The sequence below is a fragment of the Pomacea canaliculata genome, linkage group LG4 (assembly GCF_003073045.1).
Source record: "Pomacea canaliculata isolate SZHN2017 linkage group LG4, ASM307304v1, whole genome shotgun sequence".
Taxonomy (NCBI): Eukaryota; Metazoa; Mollusca; class Gastropoda; order Architaenioglossa; family Ampullariidae; genus Pomacea; species Pomacea canaliculata.
Window position 1 is genome coordinate 1334483 of NC_037593.1, and position 19632 is coordinate 1354114.

At 41.2% G+C, this 19632-nt stretch overlaps 3 protein-coding genes across 3 annotated transcripts; 2 read left to right on the plus strand and 1 right to left on the minus strand.

Moving 5' to 3' along the window:
• The first annotated feature begins 1177 nt into the window (after positions 1–1177).
• On the plus strand, positions 1178–6953 carry LOC112563135 (MORN repeat-containing protein 3-like). Its single transcript, XM_025236894.1, has 5 exons — positions 1178–1590; positions 2511–2665; positions 3346–3505; positions 3670–3854; positions 6112–6953. The coding sequence occupies exons 1-5, from the start codon at positions 1446–1448 to the stop codon at positions 6178–6180; spliced, it is 714 nt and encodes a 237-aa protein (XP_025092679.1). The 5' UTR covers positions 1178–1445; the 3' UTR covers positions 6181–6953.
• A 2246-nt stretch (positions 6954–9199) lies between these two features.
• On the minus strand, positions 9200–11513 carry LOC112563138 (agrin-like). Its single transcript, XM_025236896.1, has 5 exons — positions 11235–11513; positions 10445–10577; positions 10046–10243; positions 9551–9646; positions 9200–9376 (listed from the first exon to the last, which is right to left on the minus strand). Exons 1-4 carry the CDS (start codon positions 11278–11280, stop codon positions 9571–9573), a joined length of 453 nt encoding a protein of 150 aa, XP_025092681.1. The 5' UTR covers positions 11281–11513; the 3' UTR covers positions 9200–9376; positions 9551–9570.
• Positions 11514–13197: 1684 nt separating this feature from the next.
• On the plus strand, positions 13198–18836 carry LOC112562403 (sulfotransferase family cytosolic 1B member 1-like). The gene is made up of 8 exons (XM_025235653.1): positions 13198–13735; positions 14770–14933; positions 15348–15419; positions 15539–15696; positions 16120–16270; positions 16719–16822; positions 17581–17743; positions 18152–18836. The coding sequence occupies exons 2-8, from the start codon at positions 14774–14776 to the stop codon at positions 18289–18291; spliced, it is 948 nt and encodes a 315-aa protein (XP_025091438.1). The 5' UTR covers positions 13198–13735; positions 14770–14773; the 3' UTR covers positions 18292–18836.
• The last annotated feature ends 796 nt before the right edge of the window (positions 18837–19632 follow it).

Consider the following 19632-nt stretch of genomic DNA (forward strand, 5'->3'; position numbering starts at 1 on the left):
TTCATCTGCTACACTGTAGATGCCCATGCAGCTTCTTTTGTACATATTGTTAGCACATGCTGAAATAAAATCCATGCACTGTCAGGGGAGGTAAGTGGTGTGTGTGTGTGTGCAGCATGGATACAACTGTTCAGACAGCAAACATGTTACAACTTGGATTCAAGAACTTTGCCTCGAAATTAAAGATAACACGAACTAGATAACTGAACTGGTTGTCTGTTTATGTGCCTGTTTATTCTGTTTCATTGGGAAAAAAACAAGTGGTGCTTTCTACATATGATAAATGTCTTGGCAGAAAAGAGGTCAAACAACTGGCCGGGAGAGGTAGTTTGGACAAAATCGCACACAAGAGCAAGGTATTTAGATATGCAGACTGGCACAGCTAGACTGAGACTGCAGATAACAGGTCTATCCTGGGCTGTCCAGCTTGTGACATCACTGTGTACCAAGGGAGGCTGTCAGCGAGTGTCAAAAAGGGAAGGTGAAAGACCGCGGGATGAGAGAGTTTGAGGACACACAAGACAGGCAGTCCGCGGCCTTCTTTCACGGGTGCTATGCAAGTTGATATAAGATACCACTTTATTTATCCCAGAGGGCAATTAGAAGCAGGCGTCTTAATTAGTCGGTGCATTACATGAACCCTAAAGGGCTGTCTTTATATTGAGCGGACGGGTTGCCCCTCATATAATACACTTGTACTTCACTTTTCACATACCATATGCTCCTCACGATGTAGACAAATGTTATTGCTTCACTGAATCACTGGGTTTAAAATAATAGAATTTTAATAATGATGTGTAATTAGAACTCAATAACTTATTCAGAACTGCTTCAGCATGATGTCGTTCAGTCCTAATTAAACTACGACTAGAAAGCAATGCTGATCGAGGTATTCTGCTCCCCCAGGTTCCTTAAGTCACTGATATTCCCATCTGACGACATAAAACTTGTGAGCAAACAGAAGTGATTGTTGACAAAAATAAAATACTATTACCGTACTTTTTTTTATTTCCCATACCTCAATTTCTAAAGGTTGTTAATGTGAACACCAGCTAGCTCAGTAGCAGCCATAATCTCCCCCAGCCCTCAGCCACCTGCATCCTTACAAGAGATGTTTTAAGAGGAAGACGCGGGAGGACTGCGAGACACAACACAAATCCTCACACGCGGTCGCCGAGAGTAGTTTCCCCTGTCAGCTCACCATGGCAACAGAACAACCCGGCATTGGGTGTTGCGCTCTTGTTGTCAACCCACCTTTGTCTATGAACAGATCGAAGCTCACTGTTCCCACTGATGTACTGCGCATCATTCTTTGGACCCCATATTTCAATATTTCATCAGTGACGGTTGAGTCTCTAGCTTCGAACTTGAAAGACCCGCAATATCTTGATGCCTGAAGGCTGACATGACGCCAGGTTAGAACGAAAACTTCCTCATAACACACAATGCCCATCGTAAAGACACCCAAAGAAGCGGAACCACCATGGAAAGATTGGGACCGCCGAGCTCAAAAGAAAGGAATTCACCATACAGTTTATTCCGTCAACGGAGACCAGTACACGGGAGATTGGCTTGATAACAAAAAAGACGGTCAGTATATAATTATAAAGGATGGCACGCATAAATCTCATATTGTTCCCGGTCTGGGTCAACTGATTCACAATTGGACAGCAATATTAACCTTAGCTGCGTTGCCTTGACACGCTGCACACCTTTTCGCACGATGTAGTGAAGCACCTCAAGATTGAAAAACAAGGTGTCACGATGTTCTGTTTACTGACGTTGCGCATTTGGAGTTTGGATAAAAGATAATCAGAAATGAAGCATAGTAACAGTATCGATGTCGCGTTATGAAATATTTTTTAAATGCTCAAGCTAGGTCATCAGGTATAATGTAATGTTTTTACTCATAATTTCGGGAAACTAATCCATATGATCTCAATAAGTTAATATAAAAAACAAAATCAATGATTCAAGCAGACTGAAGAGACAGTGGAGCTTGACAAGGAAAAGGTGTACCTTGGTTTGCTTTTTACCTTTAAAAGACAACACCATCCGCATGATTCTAAACCCTTTAAAGTTTAGCCAGTATAAGCAGCTAGGACCATCAATGAGCATAGAGTTGTCGTAATCCAGCAGAGACAATCAGACAAGATCTGACATGAGCTTTGTAGTGGTTAATTAACAGAAAAGGCTGGAAATGAGTAATCATGTGAAGCTCAAGGAAAATAGACTTGCAGAGTGCATTGATGTGAGATTCATGAAACAATAATGCATCAATGGTAATACCAAGATTTCTGGTGGTCTAGAGACATTCGCCCTAGAGAAAGCAAAAGTAGTAGAGAATGCCACAAATTTCAGTTTATTTGCTTCTGCAAATATATATGTATATATACACCCACATACATATGTGAAGGCAGGGTCAGTCATCAAATATCTTCCTTGTAAATTACTAATAGGTATCAGCTTTGACATACCCTGATATTAGGTACATATGTCTTATGTCACAGGCAAGGGTACATACAAATGGAAGGACACTGGCTGCATATATGAAGGTGACTGGAAGAAAAATAAACGAAATGGTTTCGGAACTCTAAGCTATCCTGATGGCAGAGGAGGCTATAAAAAAGAATATTCAGGTGGCTGGAAAAATGATCTACGGCATGTAAGTTGTTATAAATGTTGAATATTGATGCTCCTCTATGTTTTGTCTAAATGTGTATGTGGTGATGGTAAGAGGATGAGGTAAAATAATAATTATAATCATAAAAAATGCTCATGAAAGAACATGATCTCACCACTTGAGACAATACAAAGAATGGAAGAATAAATAGACAAGTAATAAAAGATAAACACAGAAGACACAAAGAAGAATCAGGGAAGAAGCAGTACGGATTGAGTTTTGTGAATCTACAGAGGAAGATGAGCAGTATTGACTAGTCAATAGAAAAAGTAAAAGAAAAGGTTAGGTAAACCAGCAGTATGTGGATTGTTGTTAGGAATAATGTTCATGGAACAGATACATTTTCAGTGCATATTTAACAGATTCTATTATTGGTAGGTGGTGGATATCAAAGGAGAGAGAGTTCCACTGTTTTGCAGAACAGTAACTCAAAATCCTGTGACCATAATATGTGGTTGTTCTGGTGATAGGGATAGTTAGCATATGGTCATCAGATGAAGACCAGAGTTGTCTAGCTGGGATATATGGGAAGATAAGCTCAGAGTAGTCAGGGTAGGAGCCTGAAAAGTAATTAAAAAAACAGCACAGACACACCTTGTACCAAATGCGAGAATGGATAGGTAGCCAGTGCAGAAAATGAAGGAGAGAAAGTTCTTTTGCAGGGCTATGGCACTGAGTTTTATACAGATGATGAATATTATGAAGGGGAGTGGTATGCAGGCAAACGTAGCGGCTGGGGGCGCATGTACTACAAAGATGGCACCATTTATGAGGGAGAATGGTATGATGATGAGTGCTCAGGGCAGGGCATGATGCGTCTTGGTGAGTAGAATTACATCTAATAGTTGAAACATTATGAAGCCCCTGTTAGATTAGACTGTTGAGTACATTTTTACATGGCATTCTAATTTGTGTTGGTCACCTCATGTAATTAACCAAAGCTGTGTTGTAACCTGTTTTATAGGATGCATGCTTCTGTTATACAGCCAATGAAAATCGCTATGAAGGTTCCTGGAAAAATGGCAAAAGGAATGGGCCAGGAAAATTCTATTACCTGGACACAGGACAGCTGTTTGAAGGTGTCTGGGTAGACAACACACCTAAATGTGGGAGTATGCGTGACTTTGGTCGAGACCATGCACCGGACCCAACTCCTTACCCTATACCAGCTGTAAGTAAAAAGCCTGCAGTATTTGTGAATGCCTACAATTTTTGTTTTACTGCTGTAAAGACATATGGAATCTGTAGTATTTGTGGATTTCTTATTGTAAGGACACTTTACTAAAAATGCATGGAGTCAGCATATGTAAAACTTCTCCCAATCAATCTTGGATAGGTGCTGCATCATTATTATTAACCAGTGTGATCAATTTAATCACATTTTTAAGTATGACTAAGTTTAAGGGGACTGTAATACTATTTTAGCTTTATTTTGTATCTTGGCTAATATTTAACAGAAATGCTTAAAATATGATATGCAGATATACCTAATACATATAGTATAAAATACTTCCTCAAAGTCTGAATGACCTAGTTCTTTAATGTGTAAAATTGTTTGTGATTTCATTGAAGAAAATTGTGGCCTAAGAATGCACAAATTTTGATTGAGATAAAACATATTAACATAAATAATGTAAAGATCTGAATAAGTATAGTTTAAGTATGATATAGTATACTATAATATGATAGTATTATGTAATAAGGTATAAATATCATTTTCTGCATCCTACTGTTGTTCTTTCAAAGAGGGTTTTATGCACAGCTCTAAAATAAGGGGAAATGGGAAAGTAAAATGACTAGCCCATAGCAGACATTTACTATGTACCTTACTGCACTTGGGGATGAATTTATTAATAACAATTATAAAGTTGACTTGTATATCGCTTTTCCCCACCATTAAGGGGCTAAAAAGTGCTTTACTAAAAAAGAAAAACACACAAACATAATAGTAATGGATGGTAGTCTTAAAAACAATAAGTTTCAGTGTTCTTATTCCCTTCCCACCAGCACCGACCTTTTAGTTAATCTTCAGGATCGGTATATACCTACATCTGCCAACTCAGGCTTCAGGATGCATAGGAAGTAATTTCAGTATTGTCACTATTACAAAATAAGTATTTAATATTTCTAGAGCTTATGATTAATCATTATTTCTGAACAAATTTCTAGCATTTCTTGTTGCTAGATCCTGGATTTAACCAAATGATTAAACACGATCAGGTTTAATCAGGATTTGTATAGTTTTTAATGGTATAAGGAAAAAAGATGGAAATCATATCAGCAAAGATCAGGCATCTGCAAAATCAAACCACTCAGTTACAAAGTCTTTAAAATCTTCCTGTCACCAGAACAACATATGGCCACAGGATTTTTATTTATTGTGCAGTGAAATAGTGGAACTCTCTCCCTTTCCATACCTGCCACCTACTCACTATTGAATCCTTTAAACGTGCACTGAAAACACACTTCTTCCGTAAACATGACTCCTAACACCCTTTCCCATAATGCTAGTCCTTTGTCACACCCTTCCTTTTGCAACATCATGTTACTCTCAGCTCTTGCTATTTGGTTCCTCTTCGTGTTTTTTTGTATTTGATTTTATTATTTGTTTAGTACGGTTGTTTATTCTTTTATAGTTCATATGTTATTTGTTTTCCTGTCCCTTGTATTCTGTCCATGCTTTGTCCTTGTTTTAAGCGCTAAGAGCATGTTCCTTAGGAGTGTGAGTATGCGCTTACACATTTTACATTTAATATTATTAAAGAGAAGAATTGCATAAAAAGTAGAATCATGAGACCACAATCTTCTTGTCAAGTCCCACTATCCCCACTTTTTAAAAACCTGGATATTGAAAAATTGCAATTGCAACTTCTGTTTTTGTTTATTCTGAGGTTGAAAACAAAAAGAATTTGGTTTAAATTTGTTTCTGAGATGAAAATCATCAAAAATGGGGAGCACTATAGGCCATGTTTTATACTCGAAATGTCATAAAGTTTAATCATGGGATCAAGTTTAAAACCTACAGTGTCAAGTTTAATGTTGATTTACAATGTTGTCAGGTTTAATCCTTATTTCCTGCTTAGTGCTTCTTACTTTCATCTGCTTTTACTCAGATTGACATTTCCTGAATGCAGCTTTTATGTCTGTTATCATTCATACACGTGCATGTGTGTGCAGTAGCATTTAAATCTGTTGATGTGCATGCAAATGCAAGGTTGTTCATGGTATTTTAATATAATTTTAATTAAATTGAGCTTGTTAATAAGCTAGCAATAAAGTATTTTTCCCCAGATGGAGTTACCTATATATATATAGTGTTTGTTTTCCAGATTGCGCTTACTAAATTTATCATTTGTTTTTCAGATTGTGCTTACTAAATCTAGTGTTTTTCCAGATAGAGCTTACTAAATGAAATATTTATTTTTCAGATTGAACTTAAAAATCCCAACAATGTGCTGGCTGAAGTAGAGGAAAAGTTCCTTCAGGACCTAGACTGACATGCAGGAACTGCCTAGGTCCTTCATGATAATGCACACTGAATAACTGACACAAAGCATTCTTCTTGATTTTACATCAAGAAACAAATAGGATGTGACTATGGACATACTAGTTGTGCCTCTAAGTTGTACATTAGTTCATCATAGGGTTAATTCCTGAGCACCTCTTCTTCTGAACAAATACTTAAAGTTCCAACATAAATTTTTTCCTTATTATCACCTCACTGCTGTTTCTGCCCTAACTTTGATGCCAGCATCTGAATAAAAGGTCTCCTTAACACCATCTCAGACTGAATGAATGTTTAACACCATCAAAGATGCATGCTTTCTCTTTTTCTTATCCAACCCCAACAAATAACTTTCCAGGATGAAATAGACAACTGTCACTTTTTTTACTTCTGTAATTGCTGGCATACCTGATAGAATTATTTTCTAACAAATTTCTCAAAATGCTTTAATGGAGTTAAGGATATGCTAAAATCACGTCAATACTAAATGATCCAGTGGGTCTACTTATTCAGTATCTGATATAGAGCAACTAGGTAAGTCCTCAGTGAGGCAAGTATTTTCTTTTTGCTTTTTGAGAGAGAGGGAGAATGAATAAGAAAGAGAAAAAGAGATTCCCTAAACTGTGGGATTCATGACTCCTAAGCACAAGAAAATGCTGATCAACAACTAATTGGCATGTCCAAAAACGGGCTTTCAAAAACTAGAAAAGAATATCACAAATGTTAATACATTATACGGATAATAAATGCAAAGAAGCAATCAAAGCCAAAATGTATGATTGTTGCCAAAATGTATGATTGTTATATTTCAATATCAGTCCTTGACCTCTTTATAGCAGTGATCAGTGGAGAAACTTGGGATATTTATCTCCCCTTGCTATCCACTGTCCAGACATAAAATAATGTTAGAAAATATTCTGTGACAAAAAGCCTGTCCTGTGATCAAAAAACATATCATTATAAGATATGATTGCTTACTTTCTGTAGGCATGGCTTACAACAAAATTTACCTAACAAACACAACCTATAAAACATCCAGGTGACTAAATGGTTAAATTTTTAAACTATCGCTCGTCTTTTGCAATTTACTTATAGAAATACATATTATGGACCACTTTTATTCCACTATATCATCCAAAAATTGTCTCTAAAAGAGTGCTTAAATTCACTTTTAAACTCAACATTACTTTTAACTGTCAGCTAACAAAAAAACTTCATCCAATTAATAAAGAAAAGAAGATTCATGCTAGCTTATCTGTCACATCTACTGAACATATTGACCTAGTGGTGGTCTATAACTTTTCTGAAATTTATACTATTGATCAGAATCTGAATCTATACGATCCAAAACATGATAGTTAAAACGTACTCGATTTTCTAAAAAGATGGCACTGCTATGTCTAGTATGTCTCTGAGATACAAAACAAATGCAGCAGTTTTTTTCCACCATCTTGCCCAGCAGAAGCCACAGACAAATTATTATCATAAAGTTAATTGCACCGTGCCATGTAAAAAAGAGTGAAAACAACATCATATTTGAGTTTCTTGTTTCCTCATCTCCAGAGGGCAAACCAGAATCAGTCAGTAGGGATATGTGTAAAAACCAGGTACCCTGAAGAAGGAGCAGAAAACTTCTCATTACAGAGCATAATACCTGTTTTGGCCAAATTGCTTCTAACATAGTAAAAAGCAGGCAACCTATTGCCCCATATGCTGTCACAGAAAAAATGGTCGATTTTGGCTGAATACTGAATTGTGCACGAGAGAGCAGAATAGTTGCTTCTGCTGCAAACAAGAGGGCCAGACCAGCATAGCCTACATGCTGGTAAAATGACCTTTGACCCCATTTGGCAAGTATGTCCATAACCCCTGAAAAAAGCAAAAAGACAAAAATAGTTCCCAACTCTGTATTGGACAGGAAGACATCTTCATAATAGCCTGTATCAAATGAATACTCTCCAAGAGCAAAGATGCTAGCAAGGATGACTTTGCACACTCCATCAACAGGCCAAGACTTGCCGTTAGCGCTGAGTGAACTGTAGTAATCAGTGTGATGCTGGCGACAGTGGTAGTACTGTATGGTGGTCTGTGTGATCCACCACAGGGAAAGGAGAATGAAATAGGCTCCAGCCACTGCTACACCGATGTGCAACATTTTGTCTATTTTGGTTGTGTGTGGTTCATCCTGATCAAGATAGCCGGCTTCTCTTCGCAACCTGAAAGCAAAACAGATTTATAGAAATTCATCAAATTTATACCTCAACGGTTTGTTACCATCTTTTTTATTTTTATGTATGCAAAGGAGGATTCTAACTGGAACACAAATTCGGACTGAAATTCTGCATTAGGTGTTAAACATATATTTCCTTAGCTTTCAGTATCTGTATTCTTGCATTTGTACAAATAAAGTTGTAAACAGCCCATGAATATTTACTACGAAGATTTTCAACCATCTCACGATGCTTAAGTAACTCAGACCGCTTTAAGTAAAACATGAAAAATAATTTTTTTTATTCTTGCCTGTTCAGTCATAACTTGTCAGAAATCCCGCCATATTCTGTGCCGAAAAACAGCGAAGTCCCAGAACACCAGCAGACACTAATCGCTGCTAAGTTCTATGGTGAATTTCGGTGAGGCGTGCTTCTGGATCTCGAGTAAGCAATGAACTCATTAATACACAAAACACTTCTGACTACTATATACGGGTTTGACACAGGCCGCCATTGCACTTCCGTCGACACTTCCGCTTCCGTTTCGTCTGCTTTAATATTTCGTCTGCTTCACCCACGGACTTTGATTCTCCATAGCGCGTTACTATTTCTTCTGATCCACTGCTTCTTTCTCACGATCTTCTCTTATCTACGACTGTAAATAAAATTGTATTCTTGCTCCCACTCTATAACCGTCAACAGTTGTTAGTACGCCGCGATGCAATAAAGTAGTGTCATGTCTTACAGACGCACACACATATATAAACAAGGCCGCGCACATGCATCTTCACCCGTATTCTATAAGGCTGGTCACATGCTTTATTTCTAGAATACAATAAATGCCTACATCATGCGGCCTCCAGGTAGGACTATTGACAAACTGGGATCAAGGTGAAAGTCACGTCTGTCTCGACTGGCTGGTCAGGCTGGACACGAGTCTGGAGCCACCCCTCTACCCGCTTCGCCGCTAATTGTGGTCTGAAACACAAGAAGTTTGCAAGTCATCGATGCAAGTCTTGGGATGTCATGTTATGCCTTCCACAGCATGCCCTGTTGTGTGGGTGAGAAGTACAGCACTTCGCCGCCATAAACTGAGTTCATAACTTGCGACCTAAAATTTTATTATTTGTGCCGCACAAGCTTAAAACTTACCTTATCGTTTTGCAGACCCACTAGAGGCTAGGACAGGCTTGGTAGTCAACGATCGTCAAACTGCTATTGTGACATCGTTGCGATTCAAACAGGCACCTGTGACACGGTGACAATCATTGCCTTGTCATCATGCTAACTTTTGTAGTTAGATATGTCACGACACTATTTTGTTTCTACAGAATATCAACCCCACCCAATTTCTCTCTCTCACACACACACACACACGCACACACACAGACGCACGAATGAATGTATTCTGGTCATAGGATTCGCTTTTTAAAATTATAAATATCTTTTGTTAAAGTCATCGAAGCGCTGTACAACATCGATGTGATAGCAGGCACTAACAGAGAACAGCAAGACCTTATCAACAGACTGACAGTTCAAACGCTCATGAAATGGAGACTCGCACCGACAAGAAAACAGTTATTGCTTCTGAATATTTCAATAGCCCTCGATGGTGAAAGAATAAAAACTCTTGAATCTCTCACTCACAAATTGAGGTAGGTATGGCCATTCGAGGCGCACACCACCTCCCGGTCGTCCCCGCAGACCAGCGTCTGGCAGAAGAACTCGTAAGTTCCGTGGGCCCCCGGGACTCGGGTGCTCTGTACCACGTGACCCGTTTCACACACCCCAGTGTGAGCGATGTGCAGGTTGCGAAGCTGGCAGTGAGCCTTGCTGAACTCGCACCTGAAGACAGACGTGACACGTGACAATAGGACAACCCTCACACTCGACAACGTCAGCCTTGTACAGTATGCGGTCAAGGTCACTCGTGGTCACGTGGTGCGTTGTTTATTATATATACTAAGGGGATCTTTTATACTGGTTTTACAAGATGAACTGACCAGCTGTGGTCACTTACAAAGTGTTGTTACAACGTGAGCTTACATGTTGTTGTAGGTGATGCCGTCGGTGCCACATTGCTGGTCTAGCTGGAAGTAGTCGTCGCAGTGGTAACCGCTGATGATGCGACACACACTGTCTAACGTGCTGACAGTCGGAGCAAGACTGGACACTGACACTGGCAAGAATCAGAAAGACAGGGAATCGTGTATTAGGTAGAGGATAAGGCCAGTGTCAGTCGTGTAGAGGTGGTCAGCTGACTGCCACAGTGTCATTCATGTCGACCATGGAAATCTACCACATCTACAGTCTAGTATGCTACCAGTGGCTCCACATGATTAAACAAAAGTCTAGTAGGAAGAAGAAATAGCGATGTATTTTTACTTCCTAGAGTAACCATGGACAAGGTGGTGACGGCCATGTGAAGTAAAGATTGTCAAAGGTGTGTTGGTCCACTGTGTCACAGGACACATCATCACAGAGCCTCCTGCCTTACATTCGGTAACCTTGCCATGACGATAATTCATTCATTTAAATGCAGAATTCTTACTGTAAAGATAACTGTTGACCCGGGCTGGGTGTGTCGGATGGCGATCATTGAAGTATTTTTGTATTATGATTGTGTCAGATAAAGGTCAGTTTACATTATAAGTGTGTATGGTGTGGTTTGTCACGTCCGGTGTACGTGTGTATGGCATGGTTTGCCATATCTGGTTAATGTGTATTCCATGGCTAAAATGTGTATGGCATACTGCTTCGTGTCTGGTTCACGTGTCTATGGCTTGATTTTTCATGTCATTACACATTACAGACTGTACATCGTCAACAGACTCACCCAGGGGCAGCAACACCAGCAGGCTAACTGCTGCAAACGCGACCATCCTGCTGGTGAAAGTGGTGGTCAGTACCGCACAGGTAGTAAGTCAGTACCGCACTGGTGGTGGTCAGTACTACACTGGTAGTAAGTCAGTACCGCACTTGTTGTGGTCAGTACCGCACAGGTGGTGAGACCAGACTACCCGGCACGTCGTTACCTGTACACAGGCCAACAGTGTGCGTATCTTCCTTGACTGATCACGCGGGTGGCGAGGTAGGGAGCCCTCCAGACAAACTGATAAGGGAGTGGAGAGGAAATGAAAAACGAATGTTTCTCTCGCATGAGAAGGTAACATCTGGTTAGGAAAATATGTGAATGAACACACAGAACTTCATCTGTGACTGGAAGAAGACACCACCATGTCTGTCACGACTCACTTTTGACTACACGCGGACAGCATCGACAATCCGTGTTCTTCCTCTCAACACAGCATTGAGACCTGCCAGTGGGCTTCCCCTCACAGACTTTATGCTCACCACAAGACTACTTATGAATTTCTTGAGTTTTTTTCCCCTGTAAGAAATGTGGACTAAGCAACCAGTGGGTTCCACACCACAGTCAAACCAGGCTCCACCAAGAGGCGAACTCGGCTGTTGCCTGAGGTGCAAGCACTGAAAAGCATTGATATCACAGAAATGATCTGCATCTGTTTCTTTCTTCTTTTTTTTTTTTAAAGAAACGAATAATGTTAGAACAGTGTGTACATTGTACTTCATACTGGCGTACAAACCCGAACACAATAGATGCGCCGGTTCGATATCCATGTGGCGCATCGAACTTCCCCTATTTGAATCTGCAAACAACGATGCATAAATACAGAACTCACTAGTCACTTTAGTTTTGTTCCTTGATATGGATTTCTTCTTGTTTTTGTGTATCTGACTGAAAGAGGTGAAGTACAAATGAATCCAGGCCTATGCGATGCCAAAGAGGATTGTCACAGTTTGACTTGTGAGCACTAACACAGAGCAGTGGAAGGATTCCAAAGCCTAAAATCAAACTCAGAGAAGTTCTAATCTTCGTTTTCCAATATAAATTACTAGTGTAATTATACTGTAATTATAAACATAGGAAGATACTGTAACACATATTTGCGATGTCGCTTAGAAAATTACTGAGCCGTCCACTCTCTGTTGACAATGAAGAACACGATTTCGCAAAACAGAAATTTATTAAAAATTATCTACAAGATAAACTATGCTACAAGAAAGATTGGTTTGACTGGCCGACAAATCACTTAAGCTTCATTTTAATGACCAGAACATAAAATATAATTCATGTCTTTATTGGGGGCGCAACACTTGTCTTTCGCAACATTGCCCCGCACCGTCCCTGAACACACTGAGTACAACACAATGGCAATAAGCTACCCGAGTTTCTTTATAAGGGTGGCAGACACTGAACACAGAATACACAATAATCACCCCTGGAATCATAAGTTGCAAACACAGACTTACATAGAGATCATAGAACTCTGGGGTTGCAACATTCGGGTTCGAAACCATTAAATGAAGACTTTATACCTCTAGGAACAAACATAACAGTAAACTTGTTCTTATTAAAAAAACAACAACAATTAAATTCAGTCAACATGTCAGAAAATACTTACATAGTCTAAGTGAGGTCTCAATGGCCAATTCAAACATAGTATTGAAAAACATTATGTGTAACCACTAAAACACATGAAGAAATGACAACAAGGCTCGATCTGATGGAGAAATGATTGTAAATAAAGTAATTAAACCGTTTTGTAAAATTGTTTTAGCTGGTGGTTCAACTTTTCTTTGAGAAACAATGTTAAATAACTAAAAGCACTCAGAAACACAAGAAAGTCTCCGAGCTTCTTAATTCCAGGAAGCAGGTGGAGGACCATTGACAAGGGATGTTAGCCGTCGTGACAGGAGGGTACAGAGGGGGGGACTAGGGGGAGTGGGGTTGAGAGAGGCAGCAAGGAGGTTGCTTGTGGTCTGCAGTCAGACTTTCCTCCCACTGAGCTGGCAGCTTGTCCGTCCATCCATCCAGCTATTTCAGCAGCAGGGATGAGGCCGGCCAGAAAAGAGGCTTGTCTCAAGGAGGGATCGCGAGTGCTGGTGTCAGGGGAGTCGGCCTGACAAACAGAAGGTGGCGACAGGAAGCGGTGGCTGCTGGGAATTGATGGAGACCTTTGTTGTGGTGCTCTAGCATGCTTGCTCGCGCTCACCCGGGATTCCGCCCTTCACCAACACACGCGCATTTCACGCAGTCCTTAGAAATCGGAGATTGGCAATTATCGAAATAAAAAACAAGTCTGGATTTCCCTTTGGTTTGTTGGGTCCAACCGCTCTCTCGTTCCCCCACCCCACCACCACCCCGACTAGTTAACTAGTTCCACCTCTTGCCAGGCAGCCCCAGTCGATGGTCTGGACGCCATCCCGGTGAAGCTACACCCGTCAACAAGTGGGGACTGGAGAGAGAAGTGGGTAGGTACACAGGAACACAATAACAATATTCTCTATACCATTATATTTCATTATATGATAGTATATGCTAAATTTGACGGAATCACATTAAATTGTAAAATAGTATGTATCAGAGCGATGCTCTATTATTGCATTCTCAATATTTAGCATTTAAGACAATTTGTAAGATAAAAAGATAATCTTGTTATAGTGTTAAACTACAACAATGTCAGAAAATGAGAGTTTTTGTTTCCAGAGGATCAACATCAACATCAGCTGTTTACAGTCGAAACATCAAGAGTCGCTTCGCTTTGTTGGCGGTGATGTTATGAGGACGTAGTGACTGTCACGTACTAACGTCAAGTAAACGTTGGCTGTCCAACGTTCGCTAGTGTGGTCACAAGACTGACGACCACGTGATCTCACGGTTGGTTGCTGTGTAGTGAAGCTTGGCATAGCTGCTCTTCGTCTGCTTCAACAACAGCTAGGCATGGTGATAGTTTTTTTTTTGAAGATTCAAGAAGTGGTATTGGAAACATGTACACGTCCATTGACAGGACAAGAACTTTTTGTCAGGTGGAGTGTCAATGAAAAGCTGGTAAACAGAAACATTCCGTGAATACCCATTAACCGGTCAACATGACGGTTATAGAAAACGCTAATTACTTTGGTCAAACCTTCGTCCATGCTGACGAGTGCCTCTAAATAAACCGAATGTAGCTTGTTACAAGAAAATTTTTCTAAACTTGTTAGTACATAAACTTGCACGTTGTGCAATATGAACAATACTTCAGATTCGTCTCTGACATCGCCTTCATCACAGAACCACGTGTCGTCCTCATCACAGAATAACTTCGTGTCTCCGAGGTCTTAAAATCTGAGTGATACCAAGTGTGCAGCATGTAATCTGTAATCTGGACATGAACAGGTGGCTGCTAGACTGGACATGAACAGGTGGCTGCTAGACTGGACATGAATACGTGGCTGCTAGACTGGACATGAACAGGTGGCTGCCAGGAGGGACAAGCTGACCAGCAGGTTGCTGATTGTTGCAGGGCCATGACGCAGGTACGGGTTGCAGATGGCGCGGGACAGTCGCTGCGGTTCCTGGAAGTCCGAGGATTCATGTACCCAGACTTCCCCATTGAGTCCATTCGGGGTGTCCCCCAACTAGCCATACACGCTGATGACGTCATTATTTGTGCGTACCCGAAATCCGGTAAGTTTTGCCCCACGAATGCACAGCACACTCAACGCACCGGGTGAGAGAAGATCGTAAACACACTCACACACACACGCGCGCACGCACAATATACAAGCATACATATTAAAGATCAGGCTACTTATTATTAGAGTGTGAGGCAAATTCCTGGGAGAAACAGATTACTTTTTTGTAGAAGTTTTCCGCAGATTTACAGAGAATTTTCCAGCGTGTAGAAGTTTCCACTAGCTCTGTAGGACAGCTATCGCGGTGCTGATTGTCACGTGACTGTAGTCACAGTCATCTTACATTGATGAGAATCCCAGTGTCTGCGAATGTCCGCTTGACCCAACTCTTGGTCAGTGATGGTTATGTCTACAATATTTCATACACAAACCCACTCACCTCAGTCTTACCTGTGTCTGACTACAGGTACCCATTGGCTGTGGGAGATCGCACGACACCTGGTGGCTGTTGGCTGCCAGAGAGACTCAAGTCACGAAGGTACCCGGATGTTGGAATGTAACGTGATATAACAACAATATTATTTTGCTCCTGGCTTATATGAGAGATCACTAGACAGATGATATATCAGGATTATTCCTGTCTTGATTTCGTGTCAGCAAACCAGCCTCGCAGCAGTCTTGACCACCTGCCCGCTTTACCTGTCCGAGAGAAAGACGACGGCATGCTGGAGATGATGGACCACTCACAGCTGGACCATCACCCGTCGCCGCGCGTGCTCAACACCCACGTCCACTTCCACCAGCTCCCTCGCCAGGTCTGTTTTTATGTTTAGTCACACGGCTCCCTCCATAGGTGTTGACTTGTAGAAGCAGTCGCTGGCTCCCTTGTCAGGTCTCCTTACAGCCAACTCACACCCAAAACACGGCGCTGCATGTTGTGTGCATGAATACAATGTCGTGTCTAGTCCCTTCAACTCTTTTGCTTCTTTATTGAAGGTTGTTCTCAAATATGTTTCCATATTCTGTTTACTAATCAAGTATTTAGATTAGTACTGCTGTAGACATATTTGTCGTCTGTAATCAAGGCTGTTGTCTCTCACCCTGACGGTGTTGTAGCTTGCATCACAAGGACGGCCATGATGGTAGCAAACACTTCACCTGTCATATAAACAATGAAAGATGTAGCTTGCAATTTACTTTTCTTTGATTTTCTCTCTCTCACACTCTCTGGTTGCCAGGTGTTGTCAAGCGGGTGTCGGGTGGTGCTGCTCACCCGGGACCCTCGTGACGTAGCGGTGTCGTACTACAACCACCATCGCAAGCTGAGCGACTTGTACGACTACCACGGGGACTGGTCGCACTACCTCCCACTCTTTCTCGACGGCAAACGTGAGTGCAACTCATCCTTTTGTGTGTGTGTGTGTGTGTGTGTTGTGTGTTGTGTGTTGTGTGTTGTGTGTTGTGTGTGTGTGTGTGTGTGAGTGAATAAACCACTTAATGCATCATTACGATGATCAAAGCTGTCAATATTTCACATGGAAAACGCAGTTATACATCTATATGGGGTGTTCATACAGGTCGATATTCAGGTAGATATAGTTTTTATAAATTTGTCAAATGTATCGTGGATTCCCCCCATGTAATTAATCCCTGTATAGACTGTCTGACACTGTCTATACTGTTTATGTTAAGAATCACTAGGATGGTCCTTGTAACGGATCTGTTTTGCTGTCTTTCCAGCAGTTTTTTAATAGTTATGTATAGCTTGTCCCTGTGACAAATCCCTGTGTTTACTGGTCCTGTACATAATCACCAAGATGTTTTGTTGTCTTTTCAGTCGATTATGGCAGCTGGTTCGAGTATTATGCCTCGTGGTACCAAGGCCTGCGTGAAAATCCTGACCTCAAGGTTTTACAGCTGACCTATGAGGACATGAAACAGGTCTTTCTCTCTCTCTCCGTAAAAAAAGAACAGTGAACGCGCACACAAACACAAGCTTGCGCATGCTCATGGATTCAACAATATGTGTTGTTCCTTTTTTTTATCATTTGGTATATGGTATCAACGTGCAAACACTGCGTCATTAAAGGTCTAGTTGGATACAATTTTTCTTTCTCATGACTTTGTAAAGCTCAGAAGGTAAATGTCTTCCCCTAACCTGTTCGATCGTTGGGGAGGGAGGTGGTTCTAGACCACATTTTCTCTCTGGGCCAACTATATGCGAGGGCTATACCCATCTCCTTCCCTTTGCTGTCCTATTTTCCCCTAACCCTGTGGAGTCAGGTACTCGTTCAAAATAGTTGGGTCGACGTGGTGGAAAGCTCGCTGCGCCATACGGGTATAGAACCGGAGAGCATCAAGGTTGAGACACCAGTGTTATAAGCAGACAGATTCTCTTTGCTCTGTCTAAAAGGTCGGCTATCTTCCTCCGTCTATCCTGACATCAGCATTGTTGACCTTTGGCAGACAGCTGACTATTTGACTGATAGCTGACTAATTGACTGATAGCTGACTAATTGACTGATAGCTGACTATTTGACTGATAGCTGACTAATTGACTGATAGCTGACTAATTGACTGGTAGCTGACTAATTGACTGATAGCTGACTATTTGACTGGTAGCTGACGTTTTGGCTGATGACTATATCTCTCTCGCTGAATTATTGCCGTCATTGCCCTCGCTGTGGTTCTCTCTGCAGGATTCCTGTGGTGGCATCAAGAAACTGGCCACCTTCCTGGACATCAACTGCTGTAGCGAGACGCTGCGTCTTATAGACCACGTCTGTAGTTTCGACAGCATGCGACAGACCAAAGGTCACATGGAGGTGGACACGGCCGGCCAGCCGATCATGTACCGCAAAGGTGAGTGGAAGCAACCAAAATTACCTTTGTGGTCAGTGCGGTACCACCAACGCTCTGTTGTAATGCGAAGAGAACAGATAAACCTATTCCTGATTCAGTCACTTTCAAAATATGTTGTTCATGTACACCAAAGGTATAACGACAGTTGGCGAAACAATCATGTCACAAAAAATTAATTAAGATCGATCGCCTGCAAAATTAAAGACTTCTTGGGGTTTTTTAAAAGTCACATCAACTCAAACCACGTTGATTGTTCATAAAATAAGAACAAGCGAATATATTCATTAAGCAATGTGTTCATCAAGTAAGAACTATACTGTTCATCAAAACAATTTGGTCATCCAATAAGAATAACTCCTGGTTTTTGCCCACCATGTCTGTCTCTGCTTTTCTTGTTTCTGGCTTCAGGCAACGTGGGCGACTGGCAGGAATGGTTCACCGTCAGTCAGGCGGAGACATTTGCTCGAGTCTATCGCCAGAACATCAGTCGCTGGAATCTCACAGCCTCTCCAGCGGCTCAGTACATCGCCAGTGTAGACCATCAGTAAGCACACACAGTATGGACCATCAGTAAGAACGCAAAATGTGGACCATTAACAGTATGGACCATCAGTAAGCACATGCACACAGTCTGTACCATCAGTAATCATGAACAACATGGACTGTCAGTAAGAATATAAAGTGTGGACCACCAACGTCAGGTTATCGTCAAATCACATATTTCTGTACATCGCAGCTCAGGCCACCTTTTGTCACACTTTATCTTCTCCACTCTTGATGGAGAGCTCGCAACACTCGCTGACCGAACACGCTAGGAATTAAGAATGTCTCATTATATTTTCTTCTCGTCCCATCACCTTTAAGGAGGGGGGGGACTGTCCCAGTACAGTTTCCCCCCGATACACGTGGATAATGTATCTGTCATGCTATTTGATCTACATGTCTACAGTTCATATTATTTATGTTTATGTATATTGAACTTTAAGTGACAATTGTGTACTTGGGAGGAAATTTACTTCTCAGAGAAATGACCTGCACATGGACTTAGTAGTATATGGACGGAACTGTAGTATAGAGTATGTAATAAACTCCTAGTTTATACCTAAACGGATTTTGTTTGCACTGTGTTTAATATATCCTTAACTAAAAGAGGCTTTAAAAAATGGCCCTCCACTGATCAAACTCATGTATCAACCATATTAAAGCCAACTGATTTTTTTCCCACATAAAATTTCTCAGAAGAAACTACGCACAAGCCAGTCGATCGTTTTCACATAACATCGCATTAAGTCAGTCATCCATCATCCCTTGATCAGTATACCTGTCGCTGGGAGGGGTACATGGATATAGACACCGCAGCTGACAAGGCCTGCCACTCTTGTCCGTTTGGAGCAATAATGAGGATCGAGGTACTGCAGAGGGCGACTAGTCCAGTCTTAGACTTAAACCAGTTAATTCTCCCTCTTGCCACCGCACGGAGTCGACCACCCTCCAATTGGAACTCCCGCCACCCATTTCATTGATAGACCAGGCGGGTGGTTAGAGCGAGCATGCAGATGCGGTGGTCAAAGTAAGTGTAAAATATAATTATGAAATAAATACATGTACATCGATATGCAAATGAAGACAAATAAGATTATTCATTTTGAAGATGGCATATCAGGGCTTCTGCTTACACAAAAAATTGCGTACAGTACGCATTAAAAGTTCGGAGGACCCCTTCAGTTTTCGTCAATGGGGTCCCCTTCAAATTTGGGCGAAGAACAGGGACCCCTTAAAAATCTGAAGAAGGGGTCCCTGGGAACCCAAAGAATTTAGCCTTAGCAGAAGCCCTGCATATACACCATGAGACGATGAAAAAACACGGACGAGAGAGGGATGGCTAATTG